The following is a 20,266-nucleotide window of genomic DNA, read 5'->3' as shown; positions in this document are numbered from 1 at the left end:
TCACATCTCTATAGTTGATTCACTCTGCCCCTTTTCCGGAGGTGCAGCGGGGGGCAGCTGTGATTCATTCTGCAACTGCCTACATATCCTCATGACTTACCATCAGTGGAAACTCTGGCTGTTTGTTTCATGGAGAACATAAAGTTACCAGAAAAGAAGTTTCCATCAACTCTCACCTCTTTACCTCCACTGAGCCATCTCCTGCCTTCCCACCTGGGACAGAGCTGGACTAAAGCTACTGCCACCTGAGGCCAGGCTGCCTGCCCATGCGGTCCCATGTCTCACCGTGCTTGGCCTCACATCATGGTCCACTCCATTCTGCCAGTTCTCCCTTCATTACAGGTGTGCCGTGATGGCTCCCTTCCTGAACCTTGTCTCGACGCGCGGCTTCCTCTAGCCACCATTCATCTTTCTGCTTCCTCCTCAGCAAACCAGAGAGAATAACAGCAAGTAGGAACAATAATGCGTTATTAATAATAGCTCCTAAATTCATTGTTTGTCTCTTTCTGCCATCACCTTGTCTTGTACTCACTCTTGTTCCCACCAGTCTTCAAAAATCACTTTTCTTGCTGCCACCGTATATGTCGTTCTCAAACCTTTTCTGACCACTTATCAGGTGTGACTCCATTGACTGTTCCTTCTTCCTTGCAGGATTTTTTTTACTCAACTTTTAGGACATTACACCCATCTGATTTGCCTTCTCTCTGACTGACTTTTAATTAATTCCTTTGTTGAATGCTTCTCATTTTCCTGGCTTTTGTTGTAAAGTCCTGGGAGTCGGTCCTCAGACTCCCTTTGATGTATCCTCCCTAGGTGATCTGACCCAGATTCAGAGCTGTCAGTACTGGGAATTCCAAAATTCTCTCCAGTCTCAGCATCTTCTCTGACCTCCAGACTTCTATATCCAACAGTCTTCTTGACAGTTTTTTTATTTATTTAAGTAGTGTCTAACCCAATGTGGGGCTCTAAGAGTCTCATGATCTTGGTCCCTGAGATCAAGACTCGCGTGCTCTTCCAACTGAGCCAGCCAGGTGCCCCATCCTTGACAGTTTTTCTTGGATGTCCAACAGCCATCTCAAATATAATCTGTTCACCAGCAAATGCTATACTGCTCCACGAAAGCCTGTGTGCCCCCCAGTGTTCCTGTCTCAGTAAATATGCCCATCGTGCATCTGGTGACTTGGGCTAGAAACCTGGAGTCCTCATCTCCTTTTCCTTCCACATTGAAGGCATCAGCGAGAGCTTTGACTCTACTTTGAAAATACATTTAGGCTTTGCCCTGCTCCTCTCTCTCTCTCAAAGATAAAAAAAAAAATCTTTAAAAAAAGTAAAAGATAAAGTCTTTGAAAATAAAAATGAAAAAAAAAAATCAATCCTGTCATTCTCCGACCTAAAAATCTAAGTGGATCTCTGTAGGCTGACATACAAGGCCTTTTGTCATGATGATTCCCAAGTTAACTTTCCATGCTATCCAGCCTCTACTTCTGCAACTTATGTTCCAGCCACAGAGAATTTGTGTTGCTCAAGCATGACACTTTTTCATGCCTCCAAATGTCTGAACTTGGTCGGAAGCCCTTTCCCTCCCTCCCTCTGTCCGTCTGACTCATGCTCATATTCCAAACCCAGCTTAAAACTCATATTACATAAAATCTCTCCTGACTGCCCTCTCTTCGCCACTCTGGCACCATTTCTTTGGCCATTATGGTGTCTGTAATAATTGGCTGGTGCTGTCTGCTGTGTCTCTGTGCCCCACAAGGTGGGCTGTGTTCCAGTCCTTTTGCTGATGGGCAAGGAGACCAGCATTCTATGACTCACATGTAGATTTCACTTAGTTTTCTCTTTCTACCAAAAATGGTTTTAAGATCATTGGTTTTTTCAGGTTTGGCATCTCGGTGCTGTGGGACATAAACATTAGATTAGAGAGAAACAAATGGAATTTCAAGGCTGTATGCAGACCAAGAAATAAAAATTTATCTTCTTTTAAAGGAGAAGCAGCAGCCTTCAGCAGTTTCTCCACCCTACCAAAAAAAAAAAGTGTAATTATAAAGTTTTTATAAATCCACGTTAATAAGCAGACTCTGAGTTCACTCTCATGGCAGTCTCATGTTGTCCTTGTTCAAGGCAGCTGGATTCTGATCTGGGAGTCAGTCTGAGGGCCAGAAAGCCCAGAGAGGGTTTCTAACCAGGTATGCCTAGTTTGTAGTTTTTATGTGTCGGAGCTGATGTGTTTCACGGCCTTTTTAAAAAAGATTTTACTTATGTATTTGTCAGAGAGAGAGAGAGCACAAGCAGGCAGAGGCAGAGAGAGGAGCAGGCTCCCCGCGGAGCAGGGAGCCCGATGCGAAACTGGATCCGAGGACCCTGGGATCATAAACTAAGCCAAAGGCAGTGGCTTAACCAACTGAGCCACCCAGGTGTCCCCGTTCAGCAGCTTTCTCAGCAGGGGGCTGGTAGGTTTCATTATCCTGGCTTAAATACCGAACGCATGTGTGGTTGTATTGTTTCTGCCTCTTCCAGCTCTTTATTAAACGAATAACCTCTGATGATTGAGTGCTTGCTACCTGCTGGACAGAAGTATGCTTTGGACAGAATTAGCACCGGTCGAGGGGTAAGAAAAAGTTGGGTCAGCGGGCCCTCATGTGTTGCCGGAGTTGGGTGAGCAGGGTGGAGGATTCAGACTGCTGTTGACTTGCCTTCCAAGCCCCACATCCTCCTTTGCTACATGTGATGTCAGGCCCGAGGGTTTTCCCTGCCCTTTGGTTGACTTGCTGACTAGGCAGCGAGTGAAACCCCGAGCTGTGCTGTGCGTCACCGCAGCTTCTACAAGGACTCCGGAATCTCTGTTCAGAGAGCTGTTTCGTGCTGCCTTGGTCTGCAGCTGTAGTTTAAGGAAGTGAACGGCTGAATTAGTGACATTTTGCAGATATGACATTTGTCTGACCTATGGAAAGATTTTCATTTCACTGATTGGCATTTGTATTTTATGGTTTGGTTTTTTTAAAATTTTTGCTTTGGAATTTTTTTTTTCCTCTGATTATCTGAGTCCTCATCTTTCTTGGTGAGTCTGGTCCCTTGGAAAAGTTTGACCATACGCACAAGAGATAGTATGAGTCCTTATGTACCCATTACCCACCTTCCCCAAATCTCAGCATTTGCCAGATTGTTTTATCTGTTCATCCAGCAAAACGGAGAACTGCTCCTTAAGTTATAGTGCTTTTTCTTAAGTTAAATAGCATGTACTCCACTGGTAAGCATGGGCAAAACATCGGTAAATTGCAGTTCCTGTAGCTGAGGAAAGGAGTATCTTCATTTCAACCATAAGCAAGAATTCTTAAAGTCTAGATGACTTTAGTATCTGAGCAGACTGGGAACATTGAGCCAGTATATTTTAATCTCTTAAATCTTACATCTGAAGTGTAGTAAGTTTTGCTAACATTTGTTTTTTGGACTATAGTAGTCAAAGAATGGAGTGCATTTTTTATTTTTATTTTTTTTTTTTTTTTTTTTTTTTTTTTTAAAGATTTTATTCATTTATTTGACAGACATAGATCACAAGTAGGCAGAGAGGCAGAGAGAGAGAGGAGGAAGCAGGCTCCCTGCTGAGCAGAGAGCCCGATGCGGGGCTCAATCCCAAGACTTTGGGATCATGACCTGAGCCGAAAGCAGAGGCTTTAACCCACTGAGCCACCCAGGCGCCCCTGGAGTGCATTTTTTAAAATACATGTATAAGATCAGGCCACTGGAGTGGTAGGATTGGGCCCCGAATCAGGCTTTCTGCTCAGAAGGGAGCAGAAAGGCCGAGAATGTAGTTCGTAAGTGACAAGGCTACTATCTACAAGAGTCCCACTGGTAGTCTTTCCCCCTGAACCGGTTCCTTTGCTGTTTTTGCTTGCCTCCGGCTGCAGCTCTCCCTCAGCACCTCCCCACAGCTCCTGCTCTCTCTCTCTCTCTCTCAGTTAAATAAATAAATAAACAAAACCTTAAAAAATAAAAAACCCAAAACACCAGGTCTTTATTTATAATAAGTAGCAGCAACAGGTGCCAGGTATTTTCTTAAAGTTCCTCTAAGCAAGATGCTTAAGAGATTGACAACAAAAAAGAAAGAAAAAGATGAACTAATCTGAGCAATGTTAAAAACAGACCAGATATTAAAATGTGAGGGACCACTAAAAAAGCAAAACAACACTCGAGTAGAAAATAGTGGCCTGATTTTATACATATATTAATTAATTAATTAATCATGATCTGAGCTGAAGGCAGTCACTCAACCAACCGAGCCACCCAGGCCCCCCGGAGGCAGACACTTAACCAACTGAACCAGCCTTCTGCCCCTGCTTCTGAAGTTCTAATACAGCTGATTTGAATGTTAGCAAAAGAACAAACTACTGATGCTTAAAATTACATATAGGTGACTTTGTTCACATGATCTGGTTAGTTCTTGATAGTTACTTTGTTTATGAAGTGGAAATAGTAGACTCTGGGGCTATGTTAGGTTTATAACAGAAGTAACTTCTTTCACTAGGTTTTCCATATTGGTAGGCGATCCTCTCCTCTCCAAAGCTGGTCAGCTAAACTAGCTGACAAAATAGGGAAACTATTAGTGAGAATCTCTGCTTGCCACTGAAAATCAGAATTACCTGGTGTTGACATTGCTCACATCTTCTGTTCTGTTTGTGTACCAGAGTTATTATAGGAGGACTTCAGATTTAGGGAAAACAGTTCCCCTTCTAAATAATAACGATGCCAGCCAAAAGCATTAAGTTGCCTAAATCACTTCCATTTTTGTAGAAGCATTTTATAATGAATAAAAAATGAAACTTTTGTTTTTATTTCCAAAATAAGGCAATATTCTTTCAGAACCTTTATTTTAGGGGCGCCTGGGTGGCTCAGTGGGTTAAAGCCTCTGCCTTCGGCTCAGGTCATGGTCTCAGGATCCTGGGATCGAGCCCCACATTTGGACTCTCTGCTTGTCAGGGAGTCTGCTTCCCCCTCTCCCTCTGCCTGCCTCTCTGCCTACTTGTGATCTCTGTCTGTCAAATAAATAAACAAAATCTTTATTAAAAAAAAAAAAAAAGAATCTTGATTTTAGACCCTAGCTTTCTTCGTTGAGGGTACAGAAGTATATTTAGTGGTAGTCTTTGTGTTTAACAGTAGCTCGATTCAGCATTCTAGTACAGATTATCCTTTTATCTCTGCAAGCACCTAGGAAGAACGTAATGGCTTTACTCATGCGTTACATGAAGAAACAGGGTCGGGGTGCCTCAGTGGCTCAGTTGGTTAAGCAACTGCCTTCGGCTCAGGTCATGATCCCAGAGTCCCAGGATCGAGTCCCATATTGGGCTCCCAGCAACACGGGGAGTCTGCCTCTCCCTCTGACCTTCTTCCTTCTGCTCCCTCTCACAGTCTCGCTCTCAAATAAATACATAAAATCTTCAAAGAAAGAAACAGGGTCAGGGAAATGGAGTGACGGCCTGAGGAGAAACAGCACAGCCAGTCTCGTAAGGGTGGCTGATGTCATTACCGGATAACCTGTAAACGAGGGCACGGAGAAAGAAAAATAGAAGCTTTGTGGGAGGAGATGAATTGCAGTTATTTTGGGGGAAGATTTTTTTTTTGAATACCCAAAACTTACATATCTTTCATAGTTGATGAACCACAGTCTTGTAAGATAGCGGGACAGAGAGACTCACACAGGTGAGGAACCCAAGGTCTGAGGAGTACATATACGCAAGGAGAAAGAACACAGGTCTCCTGACCCTCCCCCAGGGCTCTGGTTGTTAGGACATCGTGAAGAGCAGTCGAACAGAGTGCCTCTGGCACTGCTTGCCTGTCTGAGTCCTGGGGAGCTTGGGAAAACATCAGTGCCTGGGCCACATCCTGAGAGCTTCTCATGTAATGGCTCTGAGGTGAGACTTGGTCTTTGGTGTTCCTGTGATTCATTCTGTTACCAGTGAGCATCAAGAGACACTCGCCCCTCTGGAAAGGCTGGTAGGCTGAAAGTTAAGAAACCTGACGGTTCAAGCCAGTTGTGCGACTACTCTGGTATTCTGGGGCAAGCCTGCTTGAGTAAAAAGAGTTAATTTTGCCTAAGTCAAATTCTGCCTAAGAATTACTGAAGATTTGAAGGGAGAATTTTTTATAAAAGTACACTGAGAGGCGGCACCTGGATGGCACAGCTGGTTGATCCGAATCTTGGTTTCGGCTCAGGTTGTGATCTCAGGGTTGTGGGATGGAGCCTGTTGTTGGGCTCCATGCTCTGTATGGAGCATGTATGTCCTTCCGCTCCTCTTGCTTGCGCTTTCAAAGAAATAATCTTTTAAAAAAAAAAAAAGGTATACTGAGGGGTGCCTGGGTGGCTCAGTCGGTTGGGTTTCTGCCTTCACCCCAGTTCCTGACCCCAGGGTCCTGGGATCGAGCCCCACACCGGGGTCCCTGCTCAGCAGAGAGTCTGCTTCTCCCTCTCCTCCCCACTCACACTCTCTCTCACTATCTCTGTTTCTTTCTCAAATAAATAACTAAATTTTTTTTTAAAGTATCCTGAAAATATTAAAAAATAGAACAGAACAACCTAAGTTTGTGATCACTAATTATTGCTGGGGAAATATAAAAGATGTGACTTTTGGTTTTTACTTCTAGTATCCAAAATAATTCACTGCTGTGTATTCGCAAAATAAAATAATATTGTTTATTTCACTTCTAATTAGGGTCCTTTCACAAATCTCAGAATATACAAAATTTAAGTCGGACTTAGTGATTCAAACTGCAATGGGATAATGAAAACAGCTGCAAGGATCAGATGTTTACATTTCCATCCCTGGTAAATAGCATAATACTTGTCACATAGGAAGTTCCCGTTAAATAGTAAGGAAATTACCGAGCTAAGCGTGTTCTGTAAGGTTGCATACAGTTACTATAAAGCATATTAGTGTGGTTTTATGACCTATAGATTTTGAATTGGTAGCAATTTCCTAATTATTAGTAGAGGACTCTCTTTCAGTGCCGTCTGTTTCCTTATAGGACCTGTACAAATCAGCCTTCTTTTATTTCGAAGGGACATTTTACAATGATAAAAGATACCCGGAGTGCAGAGATTTAAGCAGGTACAATTTTCAAAAATCTTCTCGGTTTTTCCTGGTTCTAGTTCTTGGAATAGATCTCCACACATCCTGTTAACTGGTCTGTTAAGGGTCTTTGCCAAAGAACTGTTTTGTTAAGACTGTTTGGTTGTTTGTTTGGGGATCAGAAGTATCTCTCAGTTTAAAATATATTCAGTTATTTCATCTGGTTGGCTTAGGTATTAGTAAGTTAATCACAATTCTTACTTCAGGAAGAAACTTCCTAGCAAAGACCTGACACGGACCATTTCAAAATCTTTGTGTTATCTACTATCTTAGAAACGACAGCAAATCTTGGAATGCTTGGTTGGCTCAGCCAGTAGCTACTCTTGATCACAGGGGTTGTGAGTTTGAGCCCCATATTGGGTGTGGAGCCTACTTTTTAAAAAGTCTAGCAAATCTTGTATTGAGCCATAGATAATCTGAGAAACTAACTCCCTCTGAAACACTTCATTAGTCTTTTTCATATTTAGGAGATAGCAATAAGTTAGTCTTACTGTTTTTTCTGTTTGTCCAGTACATACTGTTGTTTGCCCTAGATGAGTGTGTAAATACATGGTTAAGTGTATAACATGAAAAATGTATAGCTTATAGTCATGTTAATTAGCTCATACTTTTGCTATCAGTGTCCTAGCAACTAGAACATACATGTATATTGCTTTTGATTATGTGGGCTATAGCTGTCAGTGTTTACCATATTAGAAGTTGAAACTAAGAAATATTTCAAATATTAACTACTCCCATCACATGTTAATATTAATAATTTGGGGAGGAAATAACTGTTTTTCAGAACTGAATGAGACAAATGGCAATGTTCTGAATTTTCCATTCAGTCTGAAGTAATAAAACACATCATGTAGCCGTTAGAATACTGGAGAGAATAGGAGTTGAAAAGGGCAAATGACATTTTATCACAAAGATCCTTTTGACTTCAGGAACCACACTTTGAGAACTGTTGCTCTAATGGATAAAGACACATTCAGAGTTCTTGATTTCTACATGTGTCAACCACTGAGATTTTCACCTCAAGGTGGCAATTGTCCAGTTTATTGGGTGAGCCAGGCTTTTGAAATACTTGTAGTCACAAACCATTTTCTGTCATTTTTAGATTTTTGTGGCATAATGAAATATCATCTTTTTCCCCCGCTTCAGAACTATCATTGAATGGTCAGAGTCCCATGACAGAGGCTATGGAAAATTTCAGACTGCCAAAATGGAAGATTTCACCTTCAATGACCTTTTTATTAAACTGGGTTTTCCTTACTTATATTGTCACCAGGGGGACTGTGAACATGTCATTGTCATCACTGACATAAGGTAAGTAGCAGCACTCAGAACATGGTGTCATTTGCTCTGTTTTCCTTTTCTTGATTTCACAGTGTAAAAGCACAGGCAGTTGGAGTTGGTTTGTTTCTGTTTTTAAGATTTTACTTAATTTGACTTTAGCGAGAGAGGGAGTGGGAGAGGGAGAAGCAGCCTTCCTTCTGAGCAGGGAGCCCTATGTGGGGCTTGATCCCAGGACCCTGGGATCATGAACTGTGCTGAAGGCAGATGCTGAACGACTTAGCCACTCAGGCTCCCCTGGTTTTGCTTTTGTTTTTGTTAAGATTTTATTTACGTGACAGAGAGAGATCACAAGTAGGCAGAGAGACAGGCAGAGAAAGGTGGGGAAGCAGGCTTCCTGCCAAGCAGAGAGCCCGATGTAGGGCTTGATCCCAGGACCCTGAGATCATGACCTGAGCTGAAGGCAGAGGCTGCACCCACTGACCCACCCAGGCACCCCTGTTTTTAATAAGAGAAATAGTCAAGCTAGTCACTAGCTTGGCTTGGGACCAGCAAAATCATGTCTGCTTTCCATGGACTGACCAACTCTCCATCCATTTGTATCCTGTCTTTATTTTGGGAATATCTATAATAGAAATACTTGATTAGAGTTGTCAGAAATCCATAAATAAGTGTCTCCATTTGTATATCCAGCAGGCAGTAGCCATCCACTTCGTGTAGCACTTTGTATCTCCTGTTGCGGCTTTTGCTTAGCAAACTTGCAACTGTGTATCTAGGTTTCTTGTCTCTTTCCAGAATTTTAAGGAGATCAAAGGGAACTGGGGGGAAGAGAAGAGTAATTCTAATATTTGACAAATGTGAAGTCTTAATGTTTTCATCAAGTATAAAGTGAGGACTAGGTTTTTTTTTTTTTTTTTTTTTTTTAATATTTTATTTATTTGACAGACAGAGATCACAGGTAGGCAGAGAGGCAGGCAGAGAGAGAGGAGGGAGAAGCAGGCTCCCCTCTGAGCAGAGCCTGATGCAGGGCTCGATTCCAGGACCCTGAGATCATGACCTGAGCTAAGGCAAAAGGTTAACCCACTGAGCCACCAGGTGCCCAGGACTAGTTTTTTATAATTAAAGATTTTATTTATTTATTTGAGAGATAGTGAGAGAGTATGAGAGGGGAGAAGGTCAGAAGGAGAAGCAGACTCCCTGTGGAGCTGGGAGCCCAATGCGGGATTCCATCCGGGGACTCTGGGATCAACACCTGAACCAAAGGCAGTTGCTCAACCGAGTCGCCCAGGTGTCCGAGAGGACTAGTTTAAAATAAGATTTTATTATAATTTTATATAGCTTGGGTTGTGTCTTTCTTATGAATAAGGCCATTCGTTTCCTTATTTAGGAAATCTGTAAAGGATCAGTATATAGAAATAAGCCCTGCTCCATCCCTGCTTTAATTCTGAGACCATTTTTAGGTTTTTTGTTTGTGGAGCAGTGATACACCCATACTTTTTATTATACCAGTAATAGGAAATGATGCCTTTACAAAGTCCCTGCCTCCACATTTCTTGAAATTTAGTGACCAGTTTCCAAAATTTACCTGGCATGCACTCATTCTTGGGAAGGTCCCCAAGGAAGTACTCCAGACTTACCTTTAGTAAACCTTGAAATAGAAAAACAGGAGTGCAGGGGTGCCTGGGTGGCTCAGTTAGTTAAGCATCTGCCTTTGGCTCAGCTCATGATCTCAGGGTCCTGGCATCGAGTCCCACGTTGGGCTGCCTGCTTCTCTGTCTGCTGCTGCCCCTGCTTATGCTCTCTTTCTCTGACAAGTAAAATCTTAAACAAACAAAAAAACCATGAAGGCAAAGCAGAACAGATAATGCAGGGAAAGGAGAATCCCAGCACGATGGCCATCTAGCCAATTCGTCCTAAGACTAGAGCACAGCGGAGAACTCGGGAAGGAAGGGTGTCTAGGACTGCCATGTCTCCCGCTTGTGCATTAACACACTCGACAGTGCGGTTCTCATTCTGTCGGGAAGTACAGAACTAAATTGGCGACAGGTATGTGCAACCTAAGCAGATGTGAATCTGAGAGAAGTAGCTAGCTGGCAGCTTCTGGCTTGCAGCTAGAGAACCGTGTATTACACGATAAAGGGAAAGTTAGGGAGTTTTAGGTGCAAGTAGTAATATTAATTTGGCAACATGTAAACGTTGAATATTTAACCAAAGTTATTTTGGTTCTGTAGAGGGATGTTGAGGGGATAAATTCTAAAGAAACAGTTAAATGTTTCAGTAGCCCTTAGGGGAAGGAAGTAAAGGAAGCAAAGGGCCAGGGGGCCAGGAGAGCTCATAAACTCCAGTTTTGTAGGACTGAAAATTATATACATTTGATAATGTGTTACATTTTATATAAGCTTTTCTGCCTGCTCTTTCACTGAAGCGGAATGTGCCTGAGAATTAGCCTAAGATGGAAGACAACCCACTTTTCTGTTATTTTAGTTTATCATTTCTTACTGTACAGCAGTGTCATCCTTAAACTCAAGGCAATATGGGAAAAGAATTCATGCTTATTTATTTTTTAAAGATTTTATTTATTTGACAGACACAGCAAGAGAGGGAACACAAGCAGGGGGAGTGGGAGAGGGAGAAGCAGGCTCCCTGCAGAGCAGTGAGCCTGATGAGGGACTTGATCCCAGGACCCTAGGATCATGACCCACGCCGAAAGCAGATGCTTAATGACTGAGCCACCCAGGTGCCCCACAATTCACGCTCATTAAACATCTGCAGTGTGGGATGTTTCTAAGGAAATTTTTAGTTTGTTTTTTTTTTTAAGATTTTATTTATTTATTTGACAGAAAGAAATCACAAGTAGACAGAGAGAGAGAGAGAGAGAGGGAAGCAGGCTCCCCGCTGAGCAGAGAGCCCAATGCGGGACTCGATCCCAGGACCCTGAGATCATGATCTGAGCTGAAGGCAGTGGCTTAACCTACTGAGCCACCCAGGCGCCCCGGAAATTTTTAGTTTTTAAAAAAATTTTTTTAATTTCACTTTTTAAAAGATTTTATTTTTAAGCAGTCTCTACTCCCAGTGTGGGGGTTGAAGCCACAACCCCCGAGACCAAGAGTTACATGCTCTATCAACTGAATCAGGCAGGTGCCCTTTAAAGAATTTTTAGATGTAATTTGGACTACAAGTCATTTTTCAAAAAGATTTTATTTATTTGAAAGAGAGGGCACATGAGCAGGGAGGAGGAGTAGAGGTAGAGGGAGAAGCAGGCTCCCTGCTCGAGCCTGACACAGGGCTTGATCCCAGGACCCTCGGATCATGACCTGAGCTGGAGGCAGAAGTTTAACTCCCTGAGCCACGCAGGCGCCCCTGCACTACAAGTCATTTTTGTCTTCTAGGTGGATTTAATCATTCAGTGCCATTCCATAGTCTGATCGTTGGTAAACTCTTACAAGTTTACTAATATTTTTTTTTAAAGATTTTATTTATTTGACACAGAGAGGTCACAAGTAGGCAGAGAAGCAGGCAGAGACAAAGAGGGGGAAGCAGGGAGCCTGATGCGGGGCTCGATCCCAGGACCCTGAGATCATGACCTGAGCCGAAGGCAAGGCTCAACTCACTGAGCCACCCAGGCACCCCTACCAATCATCTTCTGATACGAAGTTGATATATTGCTATCCTTTCTTACTAAAAGACAAAAACTAAGAATAATTTTAAAATTAAGGTCAGGACCTTTAGAATACTCTGGCACAGTCCCTTTCATTTTCTGGATGACGAATGTAAGGTCCAGTATGGTTAAGGAATTTATTCACACCCAGTCAGCTGATTAGTGGCACAGTAGAGACTGATTTCATTAATAATTCACAAATTCTGACACCTAAAGCTAAAGTCTTCTGTCAGTTCACATTATACCAGGAGTCTGATTTAGATTTTAATAAAGAGGATAGTAAACAAGAGCCACGTAACACATGACCAAATAGATAAAATAGTTGCTCATACTGTCTTCCAGGAAGGTGGTGAGTGTTGAGTAAAGCAGGGGCTCTCTGATGGAATGTGTTCAAGATCTGCACGCAGACTGCCCTCTTGGAGGGTCATAGAGCACATGACCTGTTCGGGAAATTTCACCTGAAAGAAAACATTGTTTAATCCCAAATGATCTTCAGGAGATGTTTTCTTAGAACAAAGTTTAGTCAGACCTAGTGTAACAAATAATTTTATACCTGAGTCTTTCCTAAGGAAAAAAATTGAAAAATATATCTACTAGGTTCTTAATGTTGAGGAACAGATGTTTCTTCATCGATAACAATTTGCATTTTAATATATTCATTTACTTCTCATGTACAAAAGGCTCGCACATTGTGATGACTGCTTGGACAGGACACTTTATCCCCTTCTTATCAAGAAGCATTGGCTGTGGACTAGAAAATGTTTTGTTTGTAAAACATACACAGCCAGGTAAGTGGTATCTATTTCTTTCTTCAAATTTACTGGTTTTCAGTAAGTCAAGTACTTTCCATTTTTGGTATTTCGGTGTTTCCTATTTTAAATTTGAATCTGAGAACTTACACTGTGGGGGTATGAATAAAAGAAATGGTTTTATCTAGTACATAAGTGCTGCAAATTAGCAGGTTACATTTAAACAGTAAGGAAATGCATTCTGTGTAGTGAAAGTCCAGAGCTGGCTCAGACTTTGGATCTTTAGGGAGCCATGTTGTCTTTCTCTCTGCAGTCTACAAAATCAGCTTCATCCACGGCTGCTCCTCCATGAAAAAACAATACAGCATTCAGTATATAGAATGAGGTCAAAATATGGGTTCATAAAATTTTTACTTTATGTGATACTTCACGTTTAGTTTGGTTTTTAACTGTGGATCAGGGTCAAAAAATTCTGAGGAAAAAAGAATATTTGTGTATCAGATTTGGGGGTGGGGGTTCTTCCCATCCCGCCCCTCCCATGAGCTTTTCTAAATGATCAGTAGGAAAACATGGTAAATCAGTTATCAAACTGAAAATCGGGGAATGTTAAAATAGACCATGAGATGCAGATTCAAATAGATTGCTGAAAAAGTCTTTCATCTTCCCATGACCAGTAGTAATGTCTCAGGCAAGAAAACATCGCATCAATTCAATGTTGCCCATATTCCCATTTGCATACACTCTGTAACATTTTATCCGGACTTCTAGGTAAAACACATGGGAGTTTCCAAATTTGCCAGGACTAATTTACCAGTTAAAAAGATAAGTTACAGAAAAGTTCATCAGGTCTGTAGCATCTAATATATTCCGTTTTTTCAAGATGGCCAATTACATTTTAACAGTTACTTGGAGGATAAGTTAAGTCATACCAGAAGTGTACATAGGGTGCTTTCACGTATGGATTTTTATTTTGCTGTACTTACTTTTAAGAAGTCTTTAAGAGAAACAGCCTTCTGCAGGGTTTCTGTTAGTTGCCCTTTTGCCTTGCAGAGTATTGGTAGTGATATTTCTGTATCTATATGTATACAAAATTGTAGAAAGGATTACAGTGTATTAAGATAGGATGACAAGGCAATAGTGGGAATGTTACGTTTCCCCATCACTACAGGTCATAATGCATTAAAGTTTGAGAAAGTTGATTGTGATGGTGTAATCTTTTTTTTTTTTAAATTACAGATGGGTAACGAACAATGACAGTTTTGCACCAGAGGACCCATGTTTCTTTTGTGATGTTTGCTTTCGGATGCTCCACTATGATTCAGAAGGCAACAAACTAGGAGAATTCCTTGCTTATCCTTACGTTGATCCTGGAACCTTTAATTAATAACAACAAAAAATGTACCTGTGAAGTAACTGTCCTCTTGGATGGTTACTTTATTTCCAGAAGGTGCCACTGAAGAACAGGACCCACCTGAAATATTCAGCTAGTTACCCACATGCCAGCAAAAGTTCACATCACAGGTTTTTTGTTTTGTTTTGTTTTTTAAATCATAGTTTTTCTTATAAAGTAACTTCTGTTTAGAAATATTTTTTTAGTGTTCATTTCAAAATAAGGTTTTTATTTGATGTGTTTGCCCATTTTTTAAGTGTGTTTATTTTACTTAGTTGTAGGACTGCTTTATATTTTTTTTGGCCATTCTGTGATATGCCTATTCATTCTGTGTCCAGAGTACTTATTGCTAATCTGTAGTTAGAAAAATTCAGTTAATCAAATCATACATCAAGTGGTGGAGGTGTTTTGAAAATTCTTTGGAAAGAAAAAAAAATTCTTTGAAGAATATGAGAGTTGTATCTTGTACCATGAGGCTTCCAAGGTAAAGATCCTTTAAATACCTGTGATAAAAATGAGGGGGAAGAATAAAAGTGTATTTAACAAATACAGTATTAAGAGTAGCGATTCTGTAATCTGATCTCACAGTGGGCTCTTTTGTAATACTAACTTTTTGTTGGTAGAAACTAGTAGGCATACTAATCATTTTAATGAGACTCACTGCATGAATTATGAATATTAAAAATACTTCGGTATATACTCAGACCTTCACAAAAGTCACATTTCAATTGATTCATTTCTTGAGAACTTCTTCAGTTTAATATTATGCTTAAGAAAATAGATTTTGGGGCACCCGGCTGGCTCAGTCGGTAGAGCATGTAAGTCTTGATCTTGGGATTTTAAAAGTTTGAGCCTCACACTGGGTGTTGAGATCACTTAGAAATAAAATCTTAAGAAAAAAAATAGATTTTCTGTAATATGATCATTGGGACATGGGAAGTCAGGATCCTGTGGATTGCCAGCTCTGATTCACTCATTCTTGCGCAATAAAAATACCCAGGATTCTATATGCAAAAACAAAGAAGTTTTTCTGGCCCAACTCTTCCAAATTCCTTCAGCCCCCTCACCCTGACAACACTGTGTATTCACATCTCTAATTGTGGGCAATAGGACACCTGAGATGAATTCCAAGATCTAGATCATCACAGAAAATTATGTTTTCCCAAAATCTTTAGTTTTTGGTGGAAAGTTTAGTTTTAAGATGTTTAAGAATGCTGTAAAATAGTTCCTTTTAAATGTGTTATTATTTAAACTCCACTTTCTCTCTCCTAGGTTATTTATTTAAATTCAGCTGAGTTCCACATTCCCTGGATGGCTAAGAACAGACATTTACCATATAAATAAAAAACTGATGAAGCCTTTAAGCCTGTATGTTAAAAGACTGGCAGTGAGATGTTTTATGGCCTTAAGTACTACATATCCAATTAAGTTGGTGTGCAGAGGACAGGCACCCGTTTCTGGTATGTGTAGTGATGGTCTCATTCACTGATTCAGTAAACAGACTAGAGGATCAGTAAAGAGAAGAGGTGCCTCCCATGGCTGGCTTACATTACTGTCTAGATTTTTACTTTCATGTTTCCGATGATGCTAAATCGAACAGATTGAAAATGCTGTTAGAAAACCATGTTTACCCAATTCCTATAAGTTCCACAGCTAAAAAAGAATTTTTGAAAGTTTTTTCTTAGAGAGCCATTGAGTGTGAAGGTAGAAGGGCAGTGAGAGAGAATCCCAAGCAGACTCTGATCCCAACACAGTGCAATCCCAGGACACTGAGATCATGACCTGAGCCAAAATCAAGAGTTGGACGGTCAACTAACAGAACCATCCAGGCACCCCTGCTTCCTTTTTTTTAAACTGTATTCCTTGTAGGTCTTGCATTAGTATGCAAGGGTCTGTTTATCCTTCTTTCTCTCCAAATTAAACTCTAGTTAGTTAATATATAGTGTAATATGTTTCAGGTGTTTACTTTTATTCGTTTCCATTTCATATTCTCAAAACCGCAAATTCCAAAATAATGCACTGTATTGTCCTAACAGAAGCATTAGTCCGTGTGTGGTCAATTCCTTTTAGTGGTCAATTCCTTTTAGTGGACAAAGAAGAAAGACCGCTAAAATGCTACTGCTAGTGAAATTGATTTTTTTAAATTTAAAGATTTTTGTAAGCACACACAAGCAAGGGGAGTGGCAGGGAAAGAGAGAATCAGGCTCCCCACTGAGCAGGGAGCCCGGGACCCTGGGATTGTGATCTGAGCTGAAGGCAGATGCTTAACCAACTGAGCCACCCAGGTGCCCCTTATTTTATCATTTACTAAGAATCTTACCCTGCTGGTTCTTGAGGGTACTTTTCCACCAAAGTTAGAAAGGCTCAAATATCTTTATGTTATCATTTCCCCTTGTGAAATCTAGGGTTAGAAAGACTAACCTAGTCACTCCCAGAATTTGCCCATGTATTAAGTTTATCAGTTACAAGTCGAAAGGCCTTCCAAGTTTGAAACAAGCCTAAAAGAGTATTTGAATTAGGGACTCTATAGCTGTAAATTTCAGTATTAAACAGGACCTAAATTATATATGTTTTTTTATCTAATGAAGAAAAGCAAATATGAAAATATGGTAATGAACTTATTAATCAGCATCCTCCGTAGTTAGAAATGAGATTTTTTAAAAAAAGATTTTATTTATTTGATAGAGATCACAAGTAGGCAGAGAAGCAGGCAGAGGCAGAGGGAGAGGGAGAAGTGGGCTCCCCGCTGAGCAGAGAGCCCGATGCAGGGCTCGATCCCAGGACCCTGGGATCATGACCTGAGTGGAAGGCAGAGGATTTAACCCACTGAGCCACCCAGGCACCCCTAGAAATAAGATTTTGGTATGACAGCTGAACATGCACAAAAGCACTATTTAGAAAAGCACTGTTTATCTTTAAATATTTTTCAGCCTTTGTTATCCTTAAGGATAATTTTACCTTCTCTTAATCAAATCATAATGTCTTTATTATCTTTAAGGTTAGAGAGTTCCATAGCACACATTTGAAAACATTTTTCCCTATATAGCAGCTTCATTTCTTAAGGTTTGTAATTATGGGTTTGTTATTTCTGATAGATCATCCTTTCTCTGACCAATGGGACAAAATAAGGTGTTAGTAAAGCCCTCACAGAACCTTATAAAAGCCTTTGCTCTTATATAGGATTAGTTGGCTGACGTCATCTTGACCTGACATCTTCAATCAGGTAAGTGTGTGCCGGTACACTACAATCAACGTATCAGCAAAAACCGGGTAAAAAAGATCATCCTAGTTGAAAGCACAGGATGTATTAGCAGAAGGTTTAATTAAGATCATCAAGTTGTTCATACATTCATTTTCTCCAGTTAAGATGACACCTCTGAAATGTCTCCAGAGCAGCTAAGCAAGCTTCCAACAACTCATTCTGAAGGGCCCTGCTAACCTCCTCTTTTGAATGTTAGTGGATGGTTTCAATAGCACAAAATAGGTGGTTTATATGAGCCCCGCAAAAAGAGGAAGACATTTTTTTCTCTTATTTCATTTAAATTCTTAGAGAATTGTTCAGCAGTGAAGTTTTGACCAACTGCTTCTGAAAGTTCTTAGTATTTAGGACTTTATAAGAGTTCGGAGAGTAGTAGTTACCTGTGAATAAGCTTATGACCAATAGAAAATGGAAGGCCAATTATATTTTCACACTACAGTAATCAACTGTTCTGCATGGCCAGCCCAAACAAATCATACACAAATTATCACAATGCTGGTATATGTATCTCCTGAAGCTGAATATTCTGTAGTTTCTCAGTAAACTACATTGATCTGTTGGGTCACAGAATAAAAGAGAGTGAACAAAAAATGACATTTTTAGTTACCTATTTCCCCAGCCAACACAATCTCTATACCAAGTTAACTAAGAAATTACTCCCTTGGAAGCAAATCCAGAATTCCAAAAACACTTTGACAAATAGCAAAGAATTAATTTACTAGTAGAGTTTTGATAGAAAAATCCTTTAATCAAAACAAGTTTACAATGTTGACACTTATGGCTTAACTAGAATAAATCTGTCCAAATTTAAATTATATTAAGGACCAGCTATAATGTAATATCAATAGTTCCCTTAACACAGTAGGTCCTAGTTCCATTGTAAGACCTCTCAAAAAGCAGAACTCCCAATTATTGAAATAATTCAAACTTCTCATTTATAGATGAAAACCATTATCTGAGAGGTCAAAACATACAATGCATGTCACATGCAAACACTGATACCAATTAAGCCTTTTCTCTGTATTCATAGTTTCAAAACATGAAAAGTGTCCTTTAGCTACTGAAAACCACCAACTGACCTAATCAAAATATCTTAGAAATGCTATCTGTTAAGTTACCCTTAAATTTTAACCTTGGTTTACCCTGATTTAGTCCGTATCCATGAATATACGAACTATCAAAGTACTCCTTTACTTTATCTAACTGCCTCGGAGCAACGTATTTCTACTCCTTACAAGTCTGTCACATGGAGGATCTCTAAATAATAATCCCCTTCTGATATAACCATGTTTTTCAAATAGGTTAGTTTTCTTATATAGCATTTACTTCTACTATTTACTGCATAAGAATCATGGAGTTTTTTTTCCCCAATTAAAAAAATACTTAGGGACTTCCTTAATGAGTGTGACTTTTTTTTAAAAATTCAGAAACACGAGACAGTTCTCAAAAATAAACTTTTATCATTTTGTTTTTAGTTTCAGCTACTAGTGCCTGTAAGGATCTTAGATTGTTGAACCCTAAAGCCAGATTCATTCCTAACCATACCTCTTTTTGCTTTCTGTAGGAAAGTCCTGTGACTTCACTCAATTCCCAGCCATAATACTAAATAACCTTCAAAAGTTAACATGAGTTTTGTACCTTGTAGAATTGTCAGTTGGATATCTAGTTGTCATACAAAAAGGCATACAGACCACAAACTGTTACAAAGCAGCAGGATAATGTAGCACAACGTAGACTGGGAGATTAAAATTAACTTTTGATAAAAAGAGTGAGTACTTGTATAGAAGTAACATTTTATCTACCATAAAAATGCATAACTTCTACAAAACCCACAAACAGTGAAAAGACAGTCTGGTAAATCCAAGGTTTGTAAAAACTATGCACAAAACCCACGGTATTTGGGAAAAAAGGAAAGTTTTATACAAGTAGCAGTTTTAAAAATGTAACTTTAAACTACTATCAATTACACATTAACATACACACACTAATTGAAATTATGCTACAACGAAATGTCTGGAAAAGCAGTTTAACATTTCCTAAATGGATTTTCCCTCCCATTTACTGAATAATGTAGCTGTTAATACTGCACAAGTACAATTAGCAATAATGTTTAATTACTTTCAAACAAATATAAAGGGATTTTCTCCCTCAAAACAAGTTTTCAACATCAAAACCTATGCTTATAAAAATTTAAAACTTTCAACAGTCTAAATATTTCAAATGAAAACCATTACAAACTTCTCAAATGTTCTTTATATTCCAGGTATATCAACCTAGTTATCCAGTGTGGAATCCTTCAGAGTCTCTCTTTCAGTCTCTCTCTCTTCACTGGATGACCTAAAGGAAGGAAAGAAAGGTGTGTTAACTGGGATTAGGGACTTGAATTCTTCAGAAAACATATTAAATCCATGCATTGTGTTTTTACTTTTAAAAATACTTGATTATTATTTTTTAAAATAATATTTTTGTTCAATTCCAACTTTAAAATGAATTCTCATGAAAATTATATATGAATTGCCAATATACTACAAACTTTAATAAAGAGAGGGGTGATACAGGCACGACTTCCCTGAATTTCAGGATTAGAAGGGATGCTTGATTCTAAGTCCTTCAAATGTATAGCAGAAAAAAACCAAGACTGGGATAACCATAGTCCTATAACTAGTTATTTAGAGGCTATAGTAGAAAATAGCCTGTAATTCTAGATCTCATTTTTGTATTAACCTGTCACAATGCAAGAAAGTATGAATGTAAGTCACTCTTAAAGCTGTATCAGTGAAAAAGTCCAAAGAAGAACAATTATTTTAAACT

The 20,266-nt window shown here is 39.6% G+C and overlaps 2 protein-coding genes across 3 annotated transcripts in view; one reads left to right on the top strand and one right to left on the bottom strand.

The window, feature by feature from the left end:
- SNAPC3 (small nuclear RNA activating complex polypeptide 3) overlaps window positions 1-14,743 on the top strand; it is a 39,621-nt gene extending 24,878 nt beyond the window's left edge. Inside the window, exons 5-8 of the mRNA XM_059143507.1 lie at window positions 7,018-7,100; window positions 8,268-8,432; window positions 12,738-12,845; window positions 14,043-14,743. Coding sequence (XP_058999490.1) covers window positions 7,018-7,100; window positions 8,268-8,432; window positions 12,738-12,845; window positions 14,043-14,190 — 504 coding nt within the window. The 3' untranslated portion in view covers window positions 14,191-14,743. The remainder of the gene's footprint in view (window positions 1-7,017; window positions 7,101-8,267; window positions 8,433-12,737; window positions 12,846-14,042) is intronic.
- Window positions 14,744-18,182: 3,439 nt separating this feature from the next.
- Window positions 18,183-20,266, bottom strand: part of PSIP1 (PC4 and SRSF1 interacting protein 1) — a 43,571-nt gene continuing 41,487 nt past the window's right edge. For both annotated transcript variants that reach the window (XM_059143501.1, XM_059143502.1), the window contains exon 16: window positions 18,183-19,792. In XM_059143501.1, coding sequence (XP_058999484.1) covers window positions 19,729-19,792 — 64 coding nt within the window. In that variant the 3' untranslated portion in view covers window positions 18,183-19,728. The remainder of the gene's footprint in view (window positions 19,793-20,266) is intronic.

Source organism: Mustela lutreola, chromosome 12 (assembly GCF_030435805.1).
Source record: "Mustela lutreola isolate mMusLut2 chromosome 12, mMusLut2.pri, whole genome shotgun sequence".
NCBI lineage: Eukaryota > Metazoa > Chordata > Mammalia > Carnivora > Mustelidae > Mustela > Mustela lutreola.
Note: the sequence above shows the minus strand (reverse complement) of the source record. Positions and strands in the feature narration are given on the sequence as shown.